The following is a 19103-nucleotide window of genomic DNA, read 5'->3' as shown; positions in this document are numbered from 1 at the left end:
AAGATGCAAACTGCCATCTCTATTTTATTGCCAGATGAATCCACCTTGATAGCCCAGTAGCACCTTGACCCAATCACCCAGCCCAATATGTCCCCAACTCCATTCATCTTTCCCTTCATGTCTGCAGACATTGAATTAACTGGTAAGTGGCTCGAGTCTCTTATCCCTTTTTTTCTGGGCTGTCCTGCATTTTCTTTCTGGGATAATCGGGGCCAGGCTCTGGGCTGTGACTGCACAGCCACTCCCTAGCCAACATCCAGTGCCGGTCAGGACACACTCCCCGGGAACCAGGTTCCCTGTCCACCTGTCTGTGGGGACGCCTACTGGTCAGGTGTGATCGTCCGAATGTTTCTGACGCTCAGGAGGAGAAGGGGACGCCTTTCTCTTAGTGTCCACGGGAGATTAGACCCCCCACTTATGGGGAACACACAGTCGGCCATTCCCCGCACCACACCCCTGGGATGTCTTCTTAAGAATCTGCAGGCCCTAGGGTTCGCTCAGGACTTATGTCCCAAGTGCCTCATTTTCTATTGCAATACCACTGGGCTGCAATACAAATTAGACAATGGGTCCCAATGGCCTGAGAATGGTACTTTTGATTTCCAAATTCTCACTGATCTTGACAACTTCTGCTGCCGGCAGGGCAGATGGCCTGAGGTCCCGTATATACAGGCTTTTTTACACTCAAGGACACATCCTTTTCTCTGTTAACAGCTGCTCTCCCTCACAGATTTTCCTTCCTCATGGTAAGCCCCACTGCCACCCCATCTCAAATCCTCCTCCTCCTTCACCACTTTTGATCCCGCTGACCATACTCCAATCCCCCAGACTACAGCTCCTCAGCATCAACAGCCTGAGAGTCTACCACCCTACAGCAGATCCTACCACCACCATCCTAACTCATACCAGTTCTGAAGCAAGTTTTAGGCTCTCTTCCTCCCCGCACTCTGGCACTAGCCTTAAAGTGCCCCCTTCGGGAGATTGCTGACACCAAATCTGGCCTCATGCCCAGGGCTACCTGAATATTCTCCACTGGCAGGCCCCTGCCCTCCCAATCAGAGCAGATGCTGTTCCTATCAGGGATCCAAAATGGAACTATCAGGAAGGGCAGACAGGTCACAGGTCTCGAGACCACATGGTTCTCTGCCTGCTAGAAGAACTGAGAAAGGCAACCCACAAAGCAGTTAATTATTAAAAATAAGCAGAGATCACCCAGGAAAGACATGAAAATCCTGCAGTCTTCCTCTCTCACCTTACACAGGCCATGAGAAAATATACCAACCTTGACCCTATAGGCCCAGAAGGATCTAAACCCCAAAAGGGACCTTTTAAACATGACCTTTAAGGTTTTTAATGGTAGAGACAAGGAGACCCCAATCCAAAAACAAAGATGAGATCAGGCCAAGGCTGAGGCCCAGATGAAGGCCTCTCAGCCCCTAGCCACCACTCTCATAAACCCCAAATAAAGTTCCGGTCCTCCAACCAAGGGTAAGTCAGGGGCTAAGCCTCCTCTGGGCCCTGCTTCAAATGCAACAGGAAAGTTCACAGGACCAAGTCCTGCCCAAACCTGAGACCCTGCCTGGGCCCTGCCCAAGGTGCGGGAGGGAAGGCCACTGGAAATCAGACTGTAGCCTGGCCTCTCCAGGTCAGAACTCAGCAAGGCCACCCTCTGGATCTGGTTTGGAGCTCCCAGACTGAAGCTGCCCAGGTCCTGAGAGGGCCCCACAGGCTTACATCACCAGAACAGAGCCTCGGTAATGATTGTGGTGGCAGGTAAGCCGATCTCCTTTTCAAGTGACACCGGGGCCACTTATTCTGCCCTCTCCGAATTCACTGGGACCCTTGTCCCTCCTCAGTCTCTATTACTGGGGTTAATGGATCAGTCTCACAGTCATTAGCTACCTCACCTCTACACTGCATCTTACTAAATACCCCCTTATCCACTCCTCTTGCCCAACAGGAGTGGTACATGCATCCCCTCATAAAGCCCAGTTGTCTTAAATGACAGTCACCTACTTCAGTTCACTCTCATCCCACAAAGCCGTGCCACTCCTTAGACTGTAAACACCTTATCTCCTCCATGACTGTCTCCTCCTCTAAACAAGAAATACTCTTTTTTTTTCTCGGACTCGGTAGATACTCTCGCCTCTGCGTTCCCAACTTCAGTCTTCTTGCAAAACTCCTCTATACCATGACATGGCGAAGAGACTCTTCACTGAGCCTTTAGATCCCAAGGCCAGCATCTTCACCCCTTTACTGCTCTGAAAACTGCTCTGACCTCAGTGTCTTCTCACACCCCCCACCCCCCTTTTCCAAAGAACAACATTCTATATTGCAGAACTACAAATGCTTACTAAACAGTCTGGCTATTATCAGAAGCTGAACTCATTATCACCCAAACCTTAGCATGTTATATTTAAGGAAAAATGTGGCAGTTTTAAATCCAAGCAGCTAGAGGCCTAGGAGAAGGCTGCTGGGCCTGCTCCCTCCTCCCCCTGCCTTTTCTCCAGTTTCATATGCTTATACATACCTTTCTAAAGTCTTTGGCATCTTAAAAGCTTTAGAGCATTGCTGGATTCAACGATAAACATCTAAATATTTCAATAAGTTTTAAGTTCACCTGATTTTAATTTTTATTACAGAAAATCTATAAAATAAGTTTAGAACTGTTAATGTAATGTCTTGTACTTTATTAAAGGTATATTTCTTAAAAGTGAGAATGTTCATAAATGTCAATTTAAGAAATGCTGGTTGTTTACTCTTTTGTTATTGAAAAATTAAGGTTTAAATATTGTATGGTTTTCATAACAGAGGACATAAGGCATTTTTAAAGGAAAACAAACGTGAGTTAAAGTTGTAAGAATGTTTATGAAAGTTGTAAAAAGGTTCATGAAAGTTATAGAAGGTTTGTAGGAAAAATGTTAAAAGGGAGTTATATACCAGGGAAGTCTCTGAGCAAACAGCTATAACAACTACACATTTCAGTGTGACGAGGAAATTTTCATGGTTGTCATATTTTATTATTAAAAACTAGTAGCCCAGTGCACGGATTCATGCACTTTGAAAGGAAATTAATTAGAAGGTGGCCAGCGGGGCAGGATTGAGTGAGATGGGCCAGATACGCCCTGGAGCCGACCTCCTAGGGTCCTTCCGGCTGCACCTAGGACAGCTTGAAGGGGTCCCTCCATCAGGTGGGGTCCCTCAGCCTGGCCTGTGGGGATCGGGTTGAAACTTGCTTTCTGCGTCATAGCTACTGGTTGGAACATCTGCCCCCTAGTGGTCATTGCACGTCATAGCTACCTGTTGGACGGGCAGGTGGGTGAACAGTCACTTAGCCTTTTATATATGTACTAGAGGCCCGGTGCACAAAAATTTGTGCACTCGAGGGAGGAGTGGGGGGTCCCTCAGCCCAGCCTGTTCCCTCTTGCAGTCTGGGACCCCTTGGGAGATAATGACCTGCTGGCTTAGGGCCGCTCCCAGGTGGCAGAGGGCAGGCCCAATCCCTAGGTGCAGCCCCTGGTTGGGCTCAGAGCAGGGCCGATTGGGGAGTTGGGGCGCTGCGCCCTGTCATGCACAGAGCAGGGTGGATCGGGAGGTTGCGATGCCACCCCTAGTCACGCTCAGGGTAAGGCCTTTGGGGGGTTGGGGCACCGTCCCCTGTCACACTCAAGGCAGGGTCGATGGGGAGGTTGCGGCGCCACCCTTGTCACACACAGAGCAGGGCCAATCAGGGGGTTGGGGCGCTGCCCCCTGTCACTCACAGAGCAGGGCCCATCGGGGGAGTTGGGGCTCCATACCCTGTCATGCACAGAGCAGGACCCATCAGGGGGTTGGGGAGCTCCCCCCTGTCACGCACAGAGCAGGACCCATCAGGGGGTTGAGGAGCTCCCCCGTGTCACGCACAGAGCAGGACCCATCAGGGGATTGAGGAGCTCCCCCATGTCACTCACAGAGTAGGGCCGATAGGGGAGTTGGGGCACCGCCCCCTGTCACACACACAGCAGGGCCGATCAGGGTGTTGGGGCGCCACCACTGTCACACTCAGGGCAGGGCCAATGGGGAGGTTATGGCTCTACCCCGTCACACACAGAGCAGGGCCCGTGGGGGGGGGGCGGAGGGAGAGGGGAGCTGCACCCTTTCACACACAGAGCAGGGCAGATCAGGGGGTTTTGGCGCCGCACCCTGTCACACACAGAGCGGGGCCGATCAGGGGGTTGGGGCACTGCACCCTGTCACACACAGAGCCGCAGGGCAATCAGGGAGTTGGGGAGCTCCCCCCTAGCAGGCACAGAGCAGGGCTGATCAGGAGGTTGGGGCGCCTTCCCCTGTCACGAACAGAGCAGGGCGGATAGGGAGGTTGTGGCCCTGCCCCCTGTAACACACAGAGCTGCAGGGCAATCAGGGGGTTGGGGAGCTCCCCCAATCAGGCACAGAGCAGGGCCGATCAGGGGGCTGGGGCGCCACCCCCTGTCACACACAGACCAGGGCCTGTGGGCGGGGTGGAGGGGGGGTTGGGGCGCCGCACCCTGTCACACACAGAGGTGGGCCGATCAGGGGGTTAGGGCGCCACACCTTGTCACACACAGAGCCGCAGGGCGATCAGGGGGTTTGGGAGCTCCCCCCTATCAGGCACAGAGCAGGGCCGATCAGGGGGTTGGGGCGCCTTCCCTAGTCACGAACAGAGCAGGGTGGATAGGGATATTGTGGCCACACCCCCTGTCACACACAGAGCCGCAGGGCGATCAGGGGTTTGGGTGCTGCCCCCTGTCACGCTGATCCCAGTGCCAGGAGGCCTCGCGGCTCCACTGATCCTGGTGCTGGGAGGCATATTACCCTTTTACTATATAGGATAGACGCCTGGTGCATGTGTGGGGGCCGGCTGGTTTGCCCTGAAGGGTGTCCTGGATCAGGGTGGGGGTTCCCACTGGGGTGCCTGGCCAGCCTGGATGAGGGGATGATGGCTGTTTGCAGCTGGTCACACACCCTTCAGGGTGGGGGTCCCCACTGGGGTGCCTGGCCAGCCTGGGTGAGGGGATGATGGCTGTTTGCAGCTGGTCACACACCCTTCAGGGTGGGGGTCCCCACTGGGGTGCCTGGCCAGTCTGGGTGAGGGGCTGAGGGCTGTTTTCAGGCTGGCAGGTGACTGAAGCTCCCAACTGCTCCTTTTTTTCTTTTTTTCTTTTTTTTTTTTATTCTGGGCCAGCTTTAGCTCTGGCTCTAGCTCTGAGACCTCTGCTGCTGAAAGCAGGTATCTGGTTTGTTTGTGTTCTATAATCGAAACACTGTATCAACTCCAGCTCTGAGATCCCAGCTCGCTGAAAGCAGGTTTCTGGGGTTTTGTTTAGCTTCTATATTTGTAACTATGTTTCAAACTGCAAGCTCAGAGGCCGGCAAGGCAGGCGGGGAATGTTGGTTTCCTCCATCACTGATGCAAGCAAGCCTCATGTTAGTTTCAAGCTGCCTGGCTGCCTGCCGCCATCTTGGCTGGCAGTTAATTTGCATATCTCGCTGATTAGCCAATGGGAAGGGTAGCGGATGTACGCTAATTACCATGTTTCTCTTTTATTAGATAGGATGTCTAGCTTTCAACTAAAATCTATGAAACAGAATTATGGCTCCTACACAGGGGAAAAAAATAGGCAATAGAAGCTCTTCCATAGAGGAAACCCAAGAGTTGGTCTGATGAGATAAAACTTTAAATGTTACAAATATGTTCAAAGAACTAAAGGAAACCACATCTAAAGAAGTAATGTAATGAGAATGATATTTCACTAAATAGAAAGTAACAATCAATAGATAGAAACTGGTAAGAAAAAAACACAGATTAAAATTCTGGAGTTTAATAATATAATAACAGATGTGAAAAATTCACTAGAAAGGTATAACAGACATTTGAGTAAGCAGGAGAAGGAATCAGCATACTTAAAAGATAGGCCTACTGATATTAATCAGTTTAAATACTAGAAAGAAACAAAAGAAGAAAATACCAACATACCAATGGCATACTAGATATGCATATTCGACTCTCAGAAAGAGGGATAAGAAAAAGACAATATTTGAAGTAATATTGGCCAAAAACAATTCACAATTTATGAAAAACATTAACCTACACACTCATGACTCTCAACAAACACAAGTTTCTGTGTACGGAGTGAACACTGACCTAGAACTTCCCAAAGCTTTTAGATTACAAATATAAGTTGTTTGTTGGGTTAGCCTCATTGTTTTATTAGATCTCAATACAATAAAATGAGTGCCTGATGCTTTTACTAAGGAAAAGAAAAAAGAAGGAGTTATATAATTGATATAGGCCAATAAACCAGAACAAGCAGAATAGGGAAACTGAGATAATCAAACAGCAGTCCACAGCCATTTAGTAAATCCTATCTTCCTAAACCACTTAAGGACACTTAAAAGTAAATAATTTAAGAATAAACCTCATTTGGGTATATTAGACTACAACCCTCCAAACTAATGTCTCATTCCTTCCACCAGGCCATTTGACATAACTCTTATTGTTCTAGCTTTTGCCCCAGTAATAATAAAATGTATAAAACAGTTTGTCTGCATCAGATTACAAGCCCTACTTGTACTCAGGAAATACCACCCCTACATACCATCAAAACCTCCTTTTGTGCCCAGGCCTCATCATTCCTCTGACCCCCAGAGCAAGGACAATGGGCCAGGTCCAGGTGTAGAAACTCAGCAGGGTAGAAAGCTCCAGAGGCCTAGCAAGTGACAAAACTGGGGAAAAACAAAAACCTCACCTCCAGGGTAACCTACCCTCCCATTAGCCTTCCTGGAGAAAAATAGCCCCTCTCCGATTCCAGCCAAATGACTAATGAATTATATACCCAGGCCTCCACATTCCTGCAGATTGTTAGTGACAACATTCCCCCACCTGGCGCAGACTATCCCATTCAAACAGTGTAAGATATTTTCAAATTCATTACAGACCTCTGGCTCCAGAGAGATTTACAGGATTTCTCTCCAGATCACATCTCTTTGTTCACCTTCATAGTGTTCTTATATCCCTAAAATGGTCCCCCTACTAGCCCTAGACCAGCGGTCACCAACCTTTCGAACCTCACAGACACCAGTGGTCTGTCCGCGGACCACTGGTTGGCGACTGCTGCCCTAGACTATCTTTTAGCCAAAGAGGGAGGGGTTAGTTTAATTGCTAACACCTCCTGTTGTTTTTATTTAAACTCTACAGGTCAAAGAGAGGAAAGAATGCACACATTCTACAGAATACTCAGTGGCTCAAGGAGATCAGTCAGGACAGCATAGTCCATATGGTCCAGCCTTCAAGCAGCTCTGCCCAAATTAACATGGCTTTTACCCCTTTTGGATCCCCTAACACTGTTTCTCCTCCTCCTCCTCCTCCTCCTCCTCCTCCTCCTCCTCCTCCTCCTCCTCCTCCTCGGGCCCTGCACTTTAAAATTAGTTATCAAGTTTATATAAACAAAATTACAAGTCCTAATTAACTAGACAGTAAGACAGTTTTCCTTACCAAGGTAAAGGGACCCTATAGGCCTATATCCCAGGAAATAATCTGAATTTACTCCTTAGGCATCCGTGACACCCCCTCCCATGCAAGAAGCAGACTAAGAGAAATGGCGGCCCCATCCCCTTCTTTTCCTTTATATGTACCCTTTAAGATGGAAATGAAAGGGTTAATCAAGAAATAGGGCTCTAACTTAGCAGAAACTAAGTTTGTTCTACAAGCCTAAGCTTTGCAAATGTTCCCCTTGAGCGAATATCTTACAGGAACCTCTGAGACCACAACTCTTGCACAGCCCATATACATGCATTAACAGAAGCTGCTTGCATCACAGCCCATACACATGGGTCAGCAGAAGCCACCGGCAGCTCTCCCTAAGCACCTAAAAAACCTTCCTCCCTCATTTGGGGCTGACTTATTTCTCAAACTCAGCCCATCTGCACCCAGACACCTTAAATAAATGTCATTTTGACTACATTAAGCCTTGAGTCAGTTTTGTGCAACCTTGGCACAACTCGGAACCTTTCAGTGTTATATTAGGCTACTTCAAAATATAAGAAGAAAGTCTTAATATAAAAATAAAGGGCCCTCGAGCATCATCCTGTGGACTGAAGGGCCTGGGTTCAATTCTGGTAAAGGGCACATAGCCAGGTTGCAGGCTTGATCCCCAGTAGTGGGCATGCAGGAGGCAGCCAAAAATGATTCTCTCTCATAACTGATGTTTCCTTCTCTCTTCTCTCTTCCTCTCTGAAATCAATAAAAATATATTTCAGAGAAGCTGAGGAGAAACCAAGATGGCGGCATAGGTAAACACCAGAGTTTGCTGCCTCGCACAACAACATCAAAAATACAACTAAAAGACTGAACGGACATCATCCAGAACCACAGGAAGGCTGGCTGAGTGGAAATTCTACAACTAGAAGGAAAGAGAAAAGCTTACCGAGACTCAGAGGAGGAGCGGTGCGGAAGTAAAATACTAAGGTACAGAGGCGCACGTGGAGCGGGCAGGTGGCTGAGGGCGCGGTTGTCTTTTTCAATCGGGAGGGAGTCTCAGGCTCTGAGCTCAAGTTCTGGGCAAGTCTTTGGGGACCCATACTCATACGGGAGAAACGGGACTGTCTGGCATTGGTCAGAACTCGAGAGCAGCTTTCTCTCGGAGGTGCTTGCAGTGATTACCAGGACACTGAGAAACGGAGCCTCTGAGGGCAGGACTGAGAGCAGGCATAACTGCTATCCCAGCCCTGTTGATCCCGTGAGACCTGCCCCGCCCAAGCCCTGCATGGAGGCTTTTGCTGGGTAGCCTCAGGCAGAGGCTAGATTAGCACCTCCCTAGAGATCCAGAAGCTGGTGTGCCTGGTGGTCAGAGTGGGACCATCCAGTTTGCAGCTCCTCAGATCAATAAAGGACACACTCAGGGGGCAGACTCAGTGAGCACCAAAGCCCCACTGAAGCAAGAACTTCTCCCACTGCGGACACAGCTGATTCTCACAGCCAATTGGCCTGCAGGTCAATTCCTGCCAGTGATACCTACAACAATCAAGGCTTAACTACAACAAGACTGCACAACGACCACAAGGGGGTGCACCAAGAGTGTCCTCCTCAGGTAATTGGGGAGGCTGAACCACTGGGCCCTAGAGGACACTTAGCACAGAAAACCACTTTATCAACACAGAGAAGCATAAAAAAATGTGGAGACAAAGAAACAGGACACAAATGACAGAAATGGAGGAAAGCAAACTACTGGATATAGAGTTCAAAACCACACTTTTAAGGTTTTTCAAGAACTTTCTAGAAGCCGCCGATAAATTTAGTAAGACCCTCGAAAAGACTGGTGAGACCGCTGATAAATGTAGTGAGATTCTCAAGAAATCTAGTCAGACCCTCGAGGTTATGATAAAGGACCAACTAGAAATTAAGCATACACTGACTGAACTAAAGAATATTATACAGAGTTCCAACAGCAGACTACAGGATCGCAAGAATCAAGTCAAAGATTTGAAATACAAAGAAGCAAAAATCACCCAACTGGAAAAGCAAAATGAAAAAAGAATCCAAAAATATGAAGATAGTGTAAGGAGCCTCTGGGACAGCTACAAGCGTATCAACATCCGAATTATAGGGGTGCCAGAAGAAGAGAGAGAGCAAGATATTGAAAACCTATTTGAAGAAATAATGACAGAAAACTTCCCCCACCTGGTGAAAGAAATAGACTTACAAGTCCAGGAAGCGCAGAGAACCCCAAACAAAAGGAACCCAAAGAGGACTACACCAAGACACATCATAATTAAAATGCCAAGAGCAAAAGACAAAGAGAGAATCTTAAAAGCAGCAAGAGAAAAACAGTCAGTTACCTAAAAGGGAGTACCCATATGACTGTCAGCCGATTTCTCAACAGAGACTTTGCAGGCCAGAAGGGAGTGGCAAGAAATATTCAAAGTGATGAATAGCAAGAACCTACAATCAAGATTACTTTACCCAGCAAAGCTATCATGCAGAATTGAAGGTCAGATAAAGAGCTTCACAGATAAGGAAAAGCTAAAGGAGTTCATCACCACCAAACCAGTATTATATGAAATGCTGAAAGGTATTCTTTAAGAAGAGGAAGAAGAAGAAAAAGGTAAAGATACAAATTATGAACAACAAATATGCATCTATCAACAAGTGAATCTAAGAATCAAGTGAATAAATAATCTGATGAACAGAATGAACTGGTGATTATAATAGAATCAGGGGCATAGAAAGGGAATGGATTGACTATTGTTGGGGGGGAAAGGGGTGTGGGGGATGCGGGAAGAGACTGGACAAAAATTGTGCACCTATGGTTGAGGACATTGGGTGGGGAGAGAGGGTGGAGGTTGGGGTGGGAACTGGGTGGAGGGGAGTTATGGGTGGAAAAAAGAGGAACAAATGTAATAATCTGAACAATAAAGATTTAATAAATAAAATAAAAAAATAAAAAATATATATTTCAAATAAAAATAAATGAATAAAGCTGACTGTGAAATAAAATGTACAGTATGGCTCAGTTTTGCTCTAAAATGTGCATAAAAATAAGACTAGAGAATATATACGTCAGTTTATAATGATGGTCACCTGTGAGTGATAGATATTGGTTTGACATTAATTTTGCTTATTTACATGTCCTCATTTTTCTACAATGAACATTAGTTTTATATTAGAAAACAACAACATTGTAAATCTATATATATAAAGGCCTAAGCCAGTGGTCGGCAAACTCATTAGTCTACAGAGCCAAATATCAACAGTACAACGATTGAAATTTCTTTTGAGAGCCACATTTTTTAAACTTAAACTATATAGGTAGGTACATTGTTATTAACTTAATTAGGGTACTCCTAAGACTTAGGAAGAGACACACTCAAGGGGCCAAAGAGCTGCATGTGGCTCACGAGCCGCAGTTTGTCAACCACGTGCCTAAGTGACCGTGAGACCGTTTGACTGTCCTACCAGTAGCTATGATGTGCAATGCCCACCAGCGGGCAGATGCTCAATGAAGGAGCAGCAGAGCTGCATTGACTTGGCAGCTGTGGTTCTCGGATGACAAACTGGGAACCAGAGAAGAGGGAGCCAGATTCTGGGATATGTCACCCGAGATCCACCCTCTCGAAATCCAGGACCCCTCGGGGGATGTCAGAGAGCCAGTTTCGGCCTGTTCCCCACAGGCCAGGCCAAGGGACCCCACCTGTGCACAAATTCATGCACTGGGCCTCTATCCTGAAAATAACATACCCAAGTCTACCATTTCTTTATCTGAGACTCTGTACTAATCAAGTTCACTCGTGTGATCCTCCCTTCTTAAACTATGATTTCACCTTGTCCATGCCTCTCTTACCATGGGCTTTGCACACTGTTCTAGTTTTTGAATGGGTATACATTTGCTCTTCCAGTTTTGAGTTTGTAGTAGATAGGGCTGTGCTTTACTAATCTGTGATCTTTAGGAGCTGGTATAAAATCAGTGCTTAATACACATTTATGGAGTGAATCATTTAAAGGGGAGAGAGGCACCTCAAAGAACTAAAGGATCAAAACTGCCACTGAGGTGGGGAACCCGGATGTGGAAGATAACAGTGTTGCTGGTGCTGGAGGGTAATTTGAGAAATCTACTCTGTCATACTCAGATGGTGGGCTTCAGCGGAGTCCCTGGGGCAATAGTGCATCATTGAAACAAACAGGGACATTGGTTTTGTAGAGAAAAAGAAAGACTCCTTTTCAGACAGACACATTCTGAGGTGACAGGGGAGAACTTAGGACCAATGTCATAGTCAACAGCCATCCGGGGGGTGCCTGAAGCAGGTGAGTGAGCTGTTGCATGAAGGAAGCATGTGTGAGGGAGAATCAGAGGCAGGTGGGCTGGATGGCAGGCAGCTGATGCCAGCATGGGGGTGGAAGTGCACCCAGGAGAGAAGGCAGCCATTGTGACAGACACAGGAAGAGAAGCAGCAGCGCAAGGCAGGGCCACAGCAGGCCACCCAGAAGCAGAGAGGGAAGGTCACATGGTCATATATTGCTGCGGAGGATCCTAGGTGGACAGAGAATAGGGGTCAGATTTTGTTGTTAGAAGTCACTGATCACATCAATTAGAGTAGACCCTGGGGCCAGGCTCAGTGAGAGTGCCCCCAGTGGCCAGGACAGTGATACCAACAGAGGAGCAGGAGAGTGGAGAGAGGGGAAACACTTACAGAAATGCACCTGTAGTCGTTCCTGCTTGTCTGTGCTGTCCACCATAATTCAGTAGAAGCCTTTCAATGCGGTGGCAGAATGTAAAGAAGGAAGTGAACAGTAGGAGCTCCATGTCAGTTTGGACACATATCCTCAATGTAAAGGGAATGAAAATATTATTCATAAAGTTTTTATCCTGAATCTCATAAAAACAGTGCAGCAAATGCCAAGAATATGGGTCTAGGTTCCAATGCTTCAAAAGGACCTCCTTCTTGGCCAAGTGCAGCAGAGAGGGAAGCCGCTCCTGAGACAGGCTGCATTTGAAGATGCTCTCCATCTCTCTCATCCCCTGATCACTCAAAAGACCAAACAGGAAACATGTGGTTGGTTCCCCAAACAGGTCACGCCTGTTATATACATCTGTCAAGTCTATTGTAATTATGATGTTATTAAAGCGATCACCTTTCAACACTCCATCACCTAAAGCATAGGACATTGCTGCAAAGAACTCTTGGAAGCACCGGTGAATGAAGCTGTAGCTCCGAGGGGTGGGGTGCTCTTGAAGAACACCCATGTTTAAGAGAGTGGAGATGTTGGCCCCATCTAACCCGTGTTCCCTGAAGTCCTCGGGGCTGAACAGAGTCTTTCCTTGACCGGTGCCTTCAGCAGCCAGAGAGCAGAAGCCTCTCAGCTTAGTCCCGAGGGACTGAGCCTGGAGAACGTGGAAAAAGTAGTGCAGGCAGAGGGCTGTGGTCGTCTGGGAGGTCAGTGGGAGTGGTTGCTCCTGCTCCATCTGCGGCTTCAGGCAAGTGCAGACCAGCCAGGATACCAAGGGCATGAGACACATGGTCAAGAGAGCCGGGTTGGATTCAACCGAGATAAAGGCTCTAATCGCTTGGCTCTCATCTGTGAAATATTGGAAGAAATACTCTTTCCTGGCTGACTTGGAGAATCCCAGGACCTCTACCCAGCGAGGATGCTTTAAAGAAGGAATGAGGTTTCTCAGAGCTGTGATCCGAGCTGTGATCAGCAGGGAAGCCGTGGGAAGTAAGGTTTTCTTCAGCAAACTGCCCAGCAGTGTGTGCACCTGCTGCTGCTGGCTCCAGTGTGGACAGAGCTCAGAACTCTGCTCCTTCAAGTCCCATTTTGGTTCATCTAAGTTATCAAGAATGAAGAGCAGCTGCTCTGGCTGAGACAGGATCTGCCCAATGGGAGCATCAGGAGCAGTCCAGTCCTTTGTGATGAGCTCAGCAAGACTCATGGTCTCGGACTGGGCCAGCTCTCTGCAGTTGAAGTAGAAGACATGCTTGAAGCGGTCCTTGAACAGCCTGCCTTCCTCCCAGGCTCCCCTCACCTGCCTGGCCAGGGTTGACTTCCCGATTCCAGCAACTCCATGCACCACGACAGTGGGAGGTTTCTCCTGGTTACTCAGGCCTGGGCCAAATAAGTCTCCAATCTCCATCCAATTTCCTTGTTCATCTACCACCTCATGATTCCTTCTCCTGAGTAGAAAGTCATAGCCCCTGGTTTGAGATCTGTGTAGAAGTAGCAGTTGTGTGAATTTTTGGTGCAAATACTCATTTCTCCATGACTCTGTGGGGCAGGAACTCTCTCTTCTTTGGTTTTGGTATTTTTCTTTGATTCCTACAGAAACAAGAGAAAGATGGAACATTTGTTTAATTGTTTCTTCATTTATGCATGCCACATATTTTTTGAACTCACTTAAAGCTACACACTGTGCTGGCTGCTGATACTGGTACATTCTTTTCAGATCATGGAGGAAATACGGGTTTTTGGGGAGAAGATCCCTGCTTAAGTTTTGACTTGCGCAAATCATTCTCATAGTGTGATGTGTCTTCCTCCTGCAAATATTAATCAATGGCTAACACTGCCAGACACTGATTTAGAGGCCTGGGATAAAGAGTGAACAAACAGACATACCTGTTTGTTCTCATTAATTCCATGACCTGAGCTATTAGCCCCACTGAGCTTACAATTTTTTATTAATAAATTGTAAGAGGTCATGGTCGAGTGAAGGAGATAATGGATGGTGAAGCAGATACTATTGATTCCTGACAGAACTCTCTTTGCACCCACCACTGAAGTATATGCCAAGGATAATCTGCTACAATCACCTCAGGTTATCTGTCTGAGGGCTCTCTCCAAGGCAATGAGCATGACAGGCCAGAAGCCCCAGGGAATTAAAGCTCCAGGATGAGTGCTTAACCCCTGACAGAGGCAGTTCCCTGTCCCCCAGCAGAGACATCTCTGACGTGTGTTCTCCGCTAGCTCCTGGAGATCCCTAGTACATCGAACCTCAGTTGCCCCACAATGCAGGTTTCATTGGTTTCTCCCTTCCCTTCCCACTTCTCTCTCCTAATGGTGCTTCCAAGGAACCAATTCCTGAATAAGCCACTTGCTCTCTAATTTAGTGTCAGGGTTGGCTTCTGGGGAAAACCACCTGGGCAGAGGAGGAAGTGGTTTGTGAAATGTGAGGACCTGAGTACATGTCAGGGACTGTGCCCTTGGGAAGGTTCTCAAGTTCATATCTTAGTCAGATTCCAAGTCAAATTACTGTTACATCCTCTTCCCTTCAGAATATTTTGAGTGACTCTGACCTTTCTCCTTAGGTGAATGTTTGTGATGATACAAGCGACCCACCTGGGATCCTGAAGCCCAGTTTATCTTGGGAAACCTGCTGGACCTCCAAAGTAGGTGGGGCCAATTTTCACCCTTTGCTTGGTGAGAATAGGATGTCAGGTGCCCACCCCACCTCTGGAATCATGATCTAAAGATCTACTCTTATTGTCTCTTGTGAAAACATTTCTGGCAAAGTGAAGATCTTCCGTATGGCCACTCTAAGTCATGGTTATGGCCCACCCCACTCTGAATCCTGTGATTGCCTGAGGTCTTAGGTCTTTTGGTGCGATGTTCTCCAAAATATCCTGGTTTTAATGGATCTGCTTGCATTCCACATATCTAAATCCTCTTGATTTAGTAAAACTTCCAAAATTCTCCCCTACCACCAATAATTCTAACAAGTTACTTTTTAATATTATGCTTTGGACCAAGGTTGGCAAACTATGGCCAAATCTTGATGACAAACCTGTGTCTTAAGAATGTTTGAAAAATTCAAAGAAGAAGACTATTTCATGACATGAAAATTATATAAAATTCAAGATCTGCAAAGAAGTATATACATCCAGGTACATGAAACTCATAGGTTCCAATACAGATTCAACTGTAAAAGGACATCACTTATCACATTGTAATAAAATTGTCAAAAATGAAAGACAAAGAGAATACGTAAGCGAATGACTGATCACATACAAGGGGACTCCCACAAAACTATGAGCAATTTTTTTCAGCAGAAACTTCACAGTTCAGGAGGCACTACATGACATATTCAAAGCGCTGAAAGAAAAATAGTCTAGAATAATTTATTCAGCAAAGGTTCAGAAATGAAAGAGCTATAAAGGTATTCCCAGGTAAACAAAAGCTGAGTAGTTCAACACCACTAGAGCTGACTCACAACAAATGCAAAAAGGCATTCTCTAAGCTGAAATAAAGAATGCTAATTGGAAACATGAAAACAGGTGAAAGTATACATCTCATTGGCAAAGGTAAATATATAGTCAAATTCAGAATATGCTGTATGGTAATGATGGTGTGTAAATAACTCTAGTAGGATGGTTAAAAGACAAAAGTATTGGCCAATGCTGTGGGGCTGGGTTAGTCAGGCTGGAGCAAATCCTGGGGCTGGTGAAGGGGGGCAAGGAGGCACTAGCACAGGACAGTAATGTTGGTCTTAGAAACACTTCAGGGTATGCAGTGGGTTATTGGATGCTGATCAGGCACCTGCCTTTAGCACTGTAACAGCTTCAGAGACCATGTGAGAATGTGAGTGGATGGGCCCTATCACTTTAGACATTTCAGAGTTTATATGTTCCTTTCGTACAAGTGATTTCCCAGATTACAGTTCTCTGCTGAGATGTGAGTGAGATTTGAGAATTTGGGGGATACCTGGGGCTTTGTAACTTCAGAGGTGCAATCAGCTAAAACATTCACCTTTTGAGGAATTGGATTTTGCCAGTTATCGCTCCTAAATGAGTGCCAAAGAAGGGCTCTGAAAGATGACAGAAGTTATTGTTATAGCCAAGGAGACTCAATTGTCCAGAAGGACCAGGGACTTGACATCAAGAAGAATCAGTGTATGTGGCTGCTGAATGACTCCAAGATGTGGTGGCCGGTGAGGACGTGGCCAACAGGACAGGCCACGGTGCTGTCCAACTATGTGGAGAGGAAGAATGGCCTGGAGAAAGCTCCCTCATGAAGAACCTGAAGGACACACTACGCCTCAGCAATACCAAGAGGATGACCAGCATGTGGGATTGTCCCTAATACCCGGCACCAATGCTAAGTACCCTGACAAGGAGGGGAGGTGGTGCCAACCTCATCCAGGACCTCAACATCCTGGACTTTGAAAATGTCCTACATGATGGAAGGGCAGATGAACTAATCCTGGTAAAGGAGTCTGGTGTCACTGTCACGGAGGGGTGCAGCAATGGCTGGGGGTGTGGCAGCTACAACTGGCCTTTGGGCTTGTTCCCCTAAAACTACTTTCTGAGGAGGTGGACAAGCTGGCCACTGAGTCCCCCAACTTCCTCAGCTTTCTGCAGGGCTCATCCCCAAGCAAAGGCCAGGGCACTGCATCCTGCATGTGGTCCATAAATTATACCCTTTCAGCTTGGTCACCGAGAAACTCAACTTCCAGAAGAGAGAGACCATGAAGGCAATTGAGAAGCCCAAGAACTACAAGGAGAGGGGGAAAATGCAAAAATGCCTGGGGGCAGGCAGGCCTTGTCCCCACCCCCAAAAAAACTACGTTGTGGTCCTCAGCCACGGGCCTGCCCTGTCCATGTCAAATGCCCCATATATCACATACCTGAGGTAAGGGCAGTGGGTGCTTTGCAGGTACTATGGAAATAACACGCCACCAGGGCACGTGTGCCCTCAATAGGGATGCCGGAGGGCGACTACCTTATTGGGGACAGCAAATTCTCACCCAGTGACTTGTCATGTGTCTCTCAAAGCATCAGAGAGGAATGAACATTTCAAGGTGCAGCTTGTGAAGAATACCATATTTTTCCGTGTATAAGACACCCCCATGTATAAGACGGCCCCCACTTTTCTAACCCCAAATTAAGAAATCAATATTTTAGACAAAAAACAGAACACATTTTTATTTAGTAACTAGAGGCCCGGTGCACAAAAATTTGTGCACTCAGGGGTGGTGGTGGGGGGGGGGGGGGCGGCGGTGTCCCTCAGCCCGGCCTGTGCCCTCTCGCAGTCTGGGACCTCTCAGGAGATAACGCCCTGCTGGCCTGCTCCCGGGTGGCAGACGGCAATCCCTAGGTGCAGCCCCTGGTCGGGCTCAGAGCAGGGCTGATTGGGGGGTTGGGACACCGCCCCCTGTCACACTCAAGGCAGGGTCGATAGGGAGGTTGCAGCGCCACCCCCTGTCATGCACAGAGCAGGGCCAATCCGGGGGTTGGGGTGCTGCCCCCTGTCACGCACAGAGCAGGGCCCATCAGGGGGGTTGGGGCTCCTTACCCTGTCACGCACAGAGCAGGGTCGATCAGGGGGTTGGGGAGTTCCCCCCTGTCATGCACAGAGCAGGGTCAATCAAGGGGTTGGGGAGCTCCCCCCTGTCATGCACAGAGCAGGGCCGATCAGGGGGTTGAGGAGCTCCCCCCTGTCACTCACAGAGTAGGGCCAATAGGGGAGTTGGGTCACCGCCCCCTGTCACACTCAGGGCAGGGCCGATGGGGAGGTTATGGCTCTACCCCATCACACACAGAGCAGGGCCCGTGATGGGGGGCAGGGTTGGGGCGCCGCCCTCTATCACCCACAGAGCAGGGCCAATCAGGTGGTTCGGGCGCCGCCACTCTCACACTCAGGGCAGGGCTGATGGGGAGGTTATGGCTCTACCCCATCACACACACAACAGGGCCCGTGGCGGGGGGTGGGGGGGCGGTTGGGGCGCCGCACCCTGTCACACACAGAGCAGGGCTGATCAGGGGGTTGGGGAACTCCCCCTATCAGGCACAGAGCAGGGCTGATCAGGGGGTTGGGGCGCCTTCCCCTGTCATGAACAGAGCAGGGCGGATAGGGATATTGTGGCCCCGCCTCCTGTCACACACAGAGCCACAGGGCGATCAGGGGGTTTGGGCGCTGCCCCCTGTCACGCTGATCCGGATGCCGGGCGGCCTCTTGGCTCCGCTGATCCTAGTGCTGGGAGGCATATTACCCTTTTACTATATAGGATAGAGGCCTGGTGCATGGGTGAGGGTGGCTGGTTTGCCCTGAAGGGTGTCCTGGATCAGGGTGGGGGTCCTCACTGGGGTGCCTGGCCAGCCTGGGTGAGGGGATGATGGCTGTTTGCAGCTGGTCACACACCCTTCAGGGTGGGGGTCCCCACTGGGGTGCCTGGCCAGTCTGGGTGAGGGGCTGAGGGCTGTTTTCAGGCCGACTGAAGCTCCCAACTGCTCCTTTCTTTCTTTCTTTCTTTTTTTTTTTATTCTGGGCCAGCTTTAGCTCTGGCTCCAGCTCTGAGGCTTCTGCTGCTGAAAGAAGGTATCTGGTTTGTTTCGGTTCTATAATCGAAACACTGTATAACTCCAGCTCTGAGATCCTGGGCTCGCTGAAAGCAGGTTTCTGGGGTTTTGTTTAGCTTCTATATTTGTTACAATGTTTCTTAAACTGCAGGCTCAGAGGCCGGCAAAGCAGGCGGGGAACGTTGGTTTCCCCCGTCACAGAAGCAAGCAAGCCTCATGTTAGTTTTAAGCTGCCTGGCTGCCTGCCGCCATCTTGGCTGGCAATTAATTTGCATATCTTGCTGATTAGCCAATGGGAAGGG

General features: G+C 48.2%; 1 protein-coding gene across 1 annotated transcript in view; it reads right to left on the bottom strand.

The window, feature by feature from the left end:
• LOC308531821 (NACHT, LRR and PYD domains-containing protein 1-like) overlaps nt 1–19103 on the bottom strand; it is a gene marked incomplete at both ends in the record, with an annotated part of 90933 nt that overhangs the window by 49384 nt on the left and 22446 nt on the right. Inside the window, 2 exons of the mRNA XM_081108928.1 lie at nt 1638–1711; nt 12450–13828. Of these exons, the coding sequence (XP_080965054.1) occupies nt 1638–1711; nt 12450–13828 (1453 nt within the window). The remainder of the gene's footprint in view (nt 1–1637; nt 1712–12449; nt 13829–19103) is intronic.

Source organism: Myotis nattereri, assembly GCF_964212035.1.
Source record: "Myotis nattereri genome assembly, chromosome: 16".
Classification (NCBI taxonomy): domain Eukaryota; kingdom Metazoa; phylum Chordata; class Mammalia; order Chiroptera; family Vespertilionidae; genus Myotis; species Myotis nattereri.
This window is presented reverse-complemented; position numbering and strand designations above follow the sequence as displayed.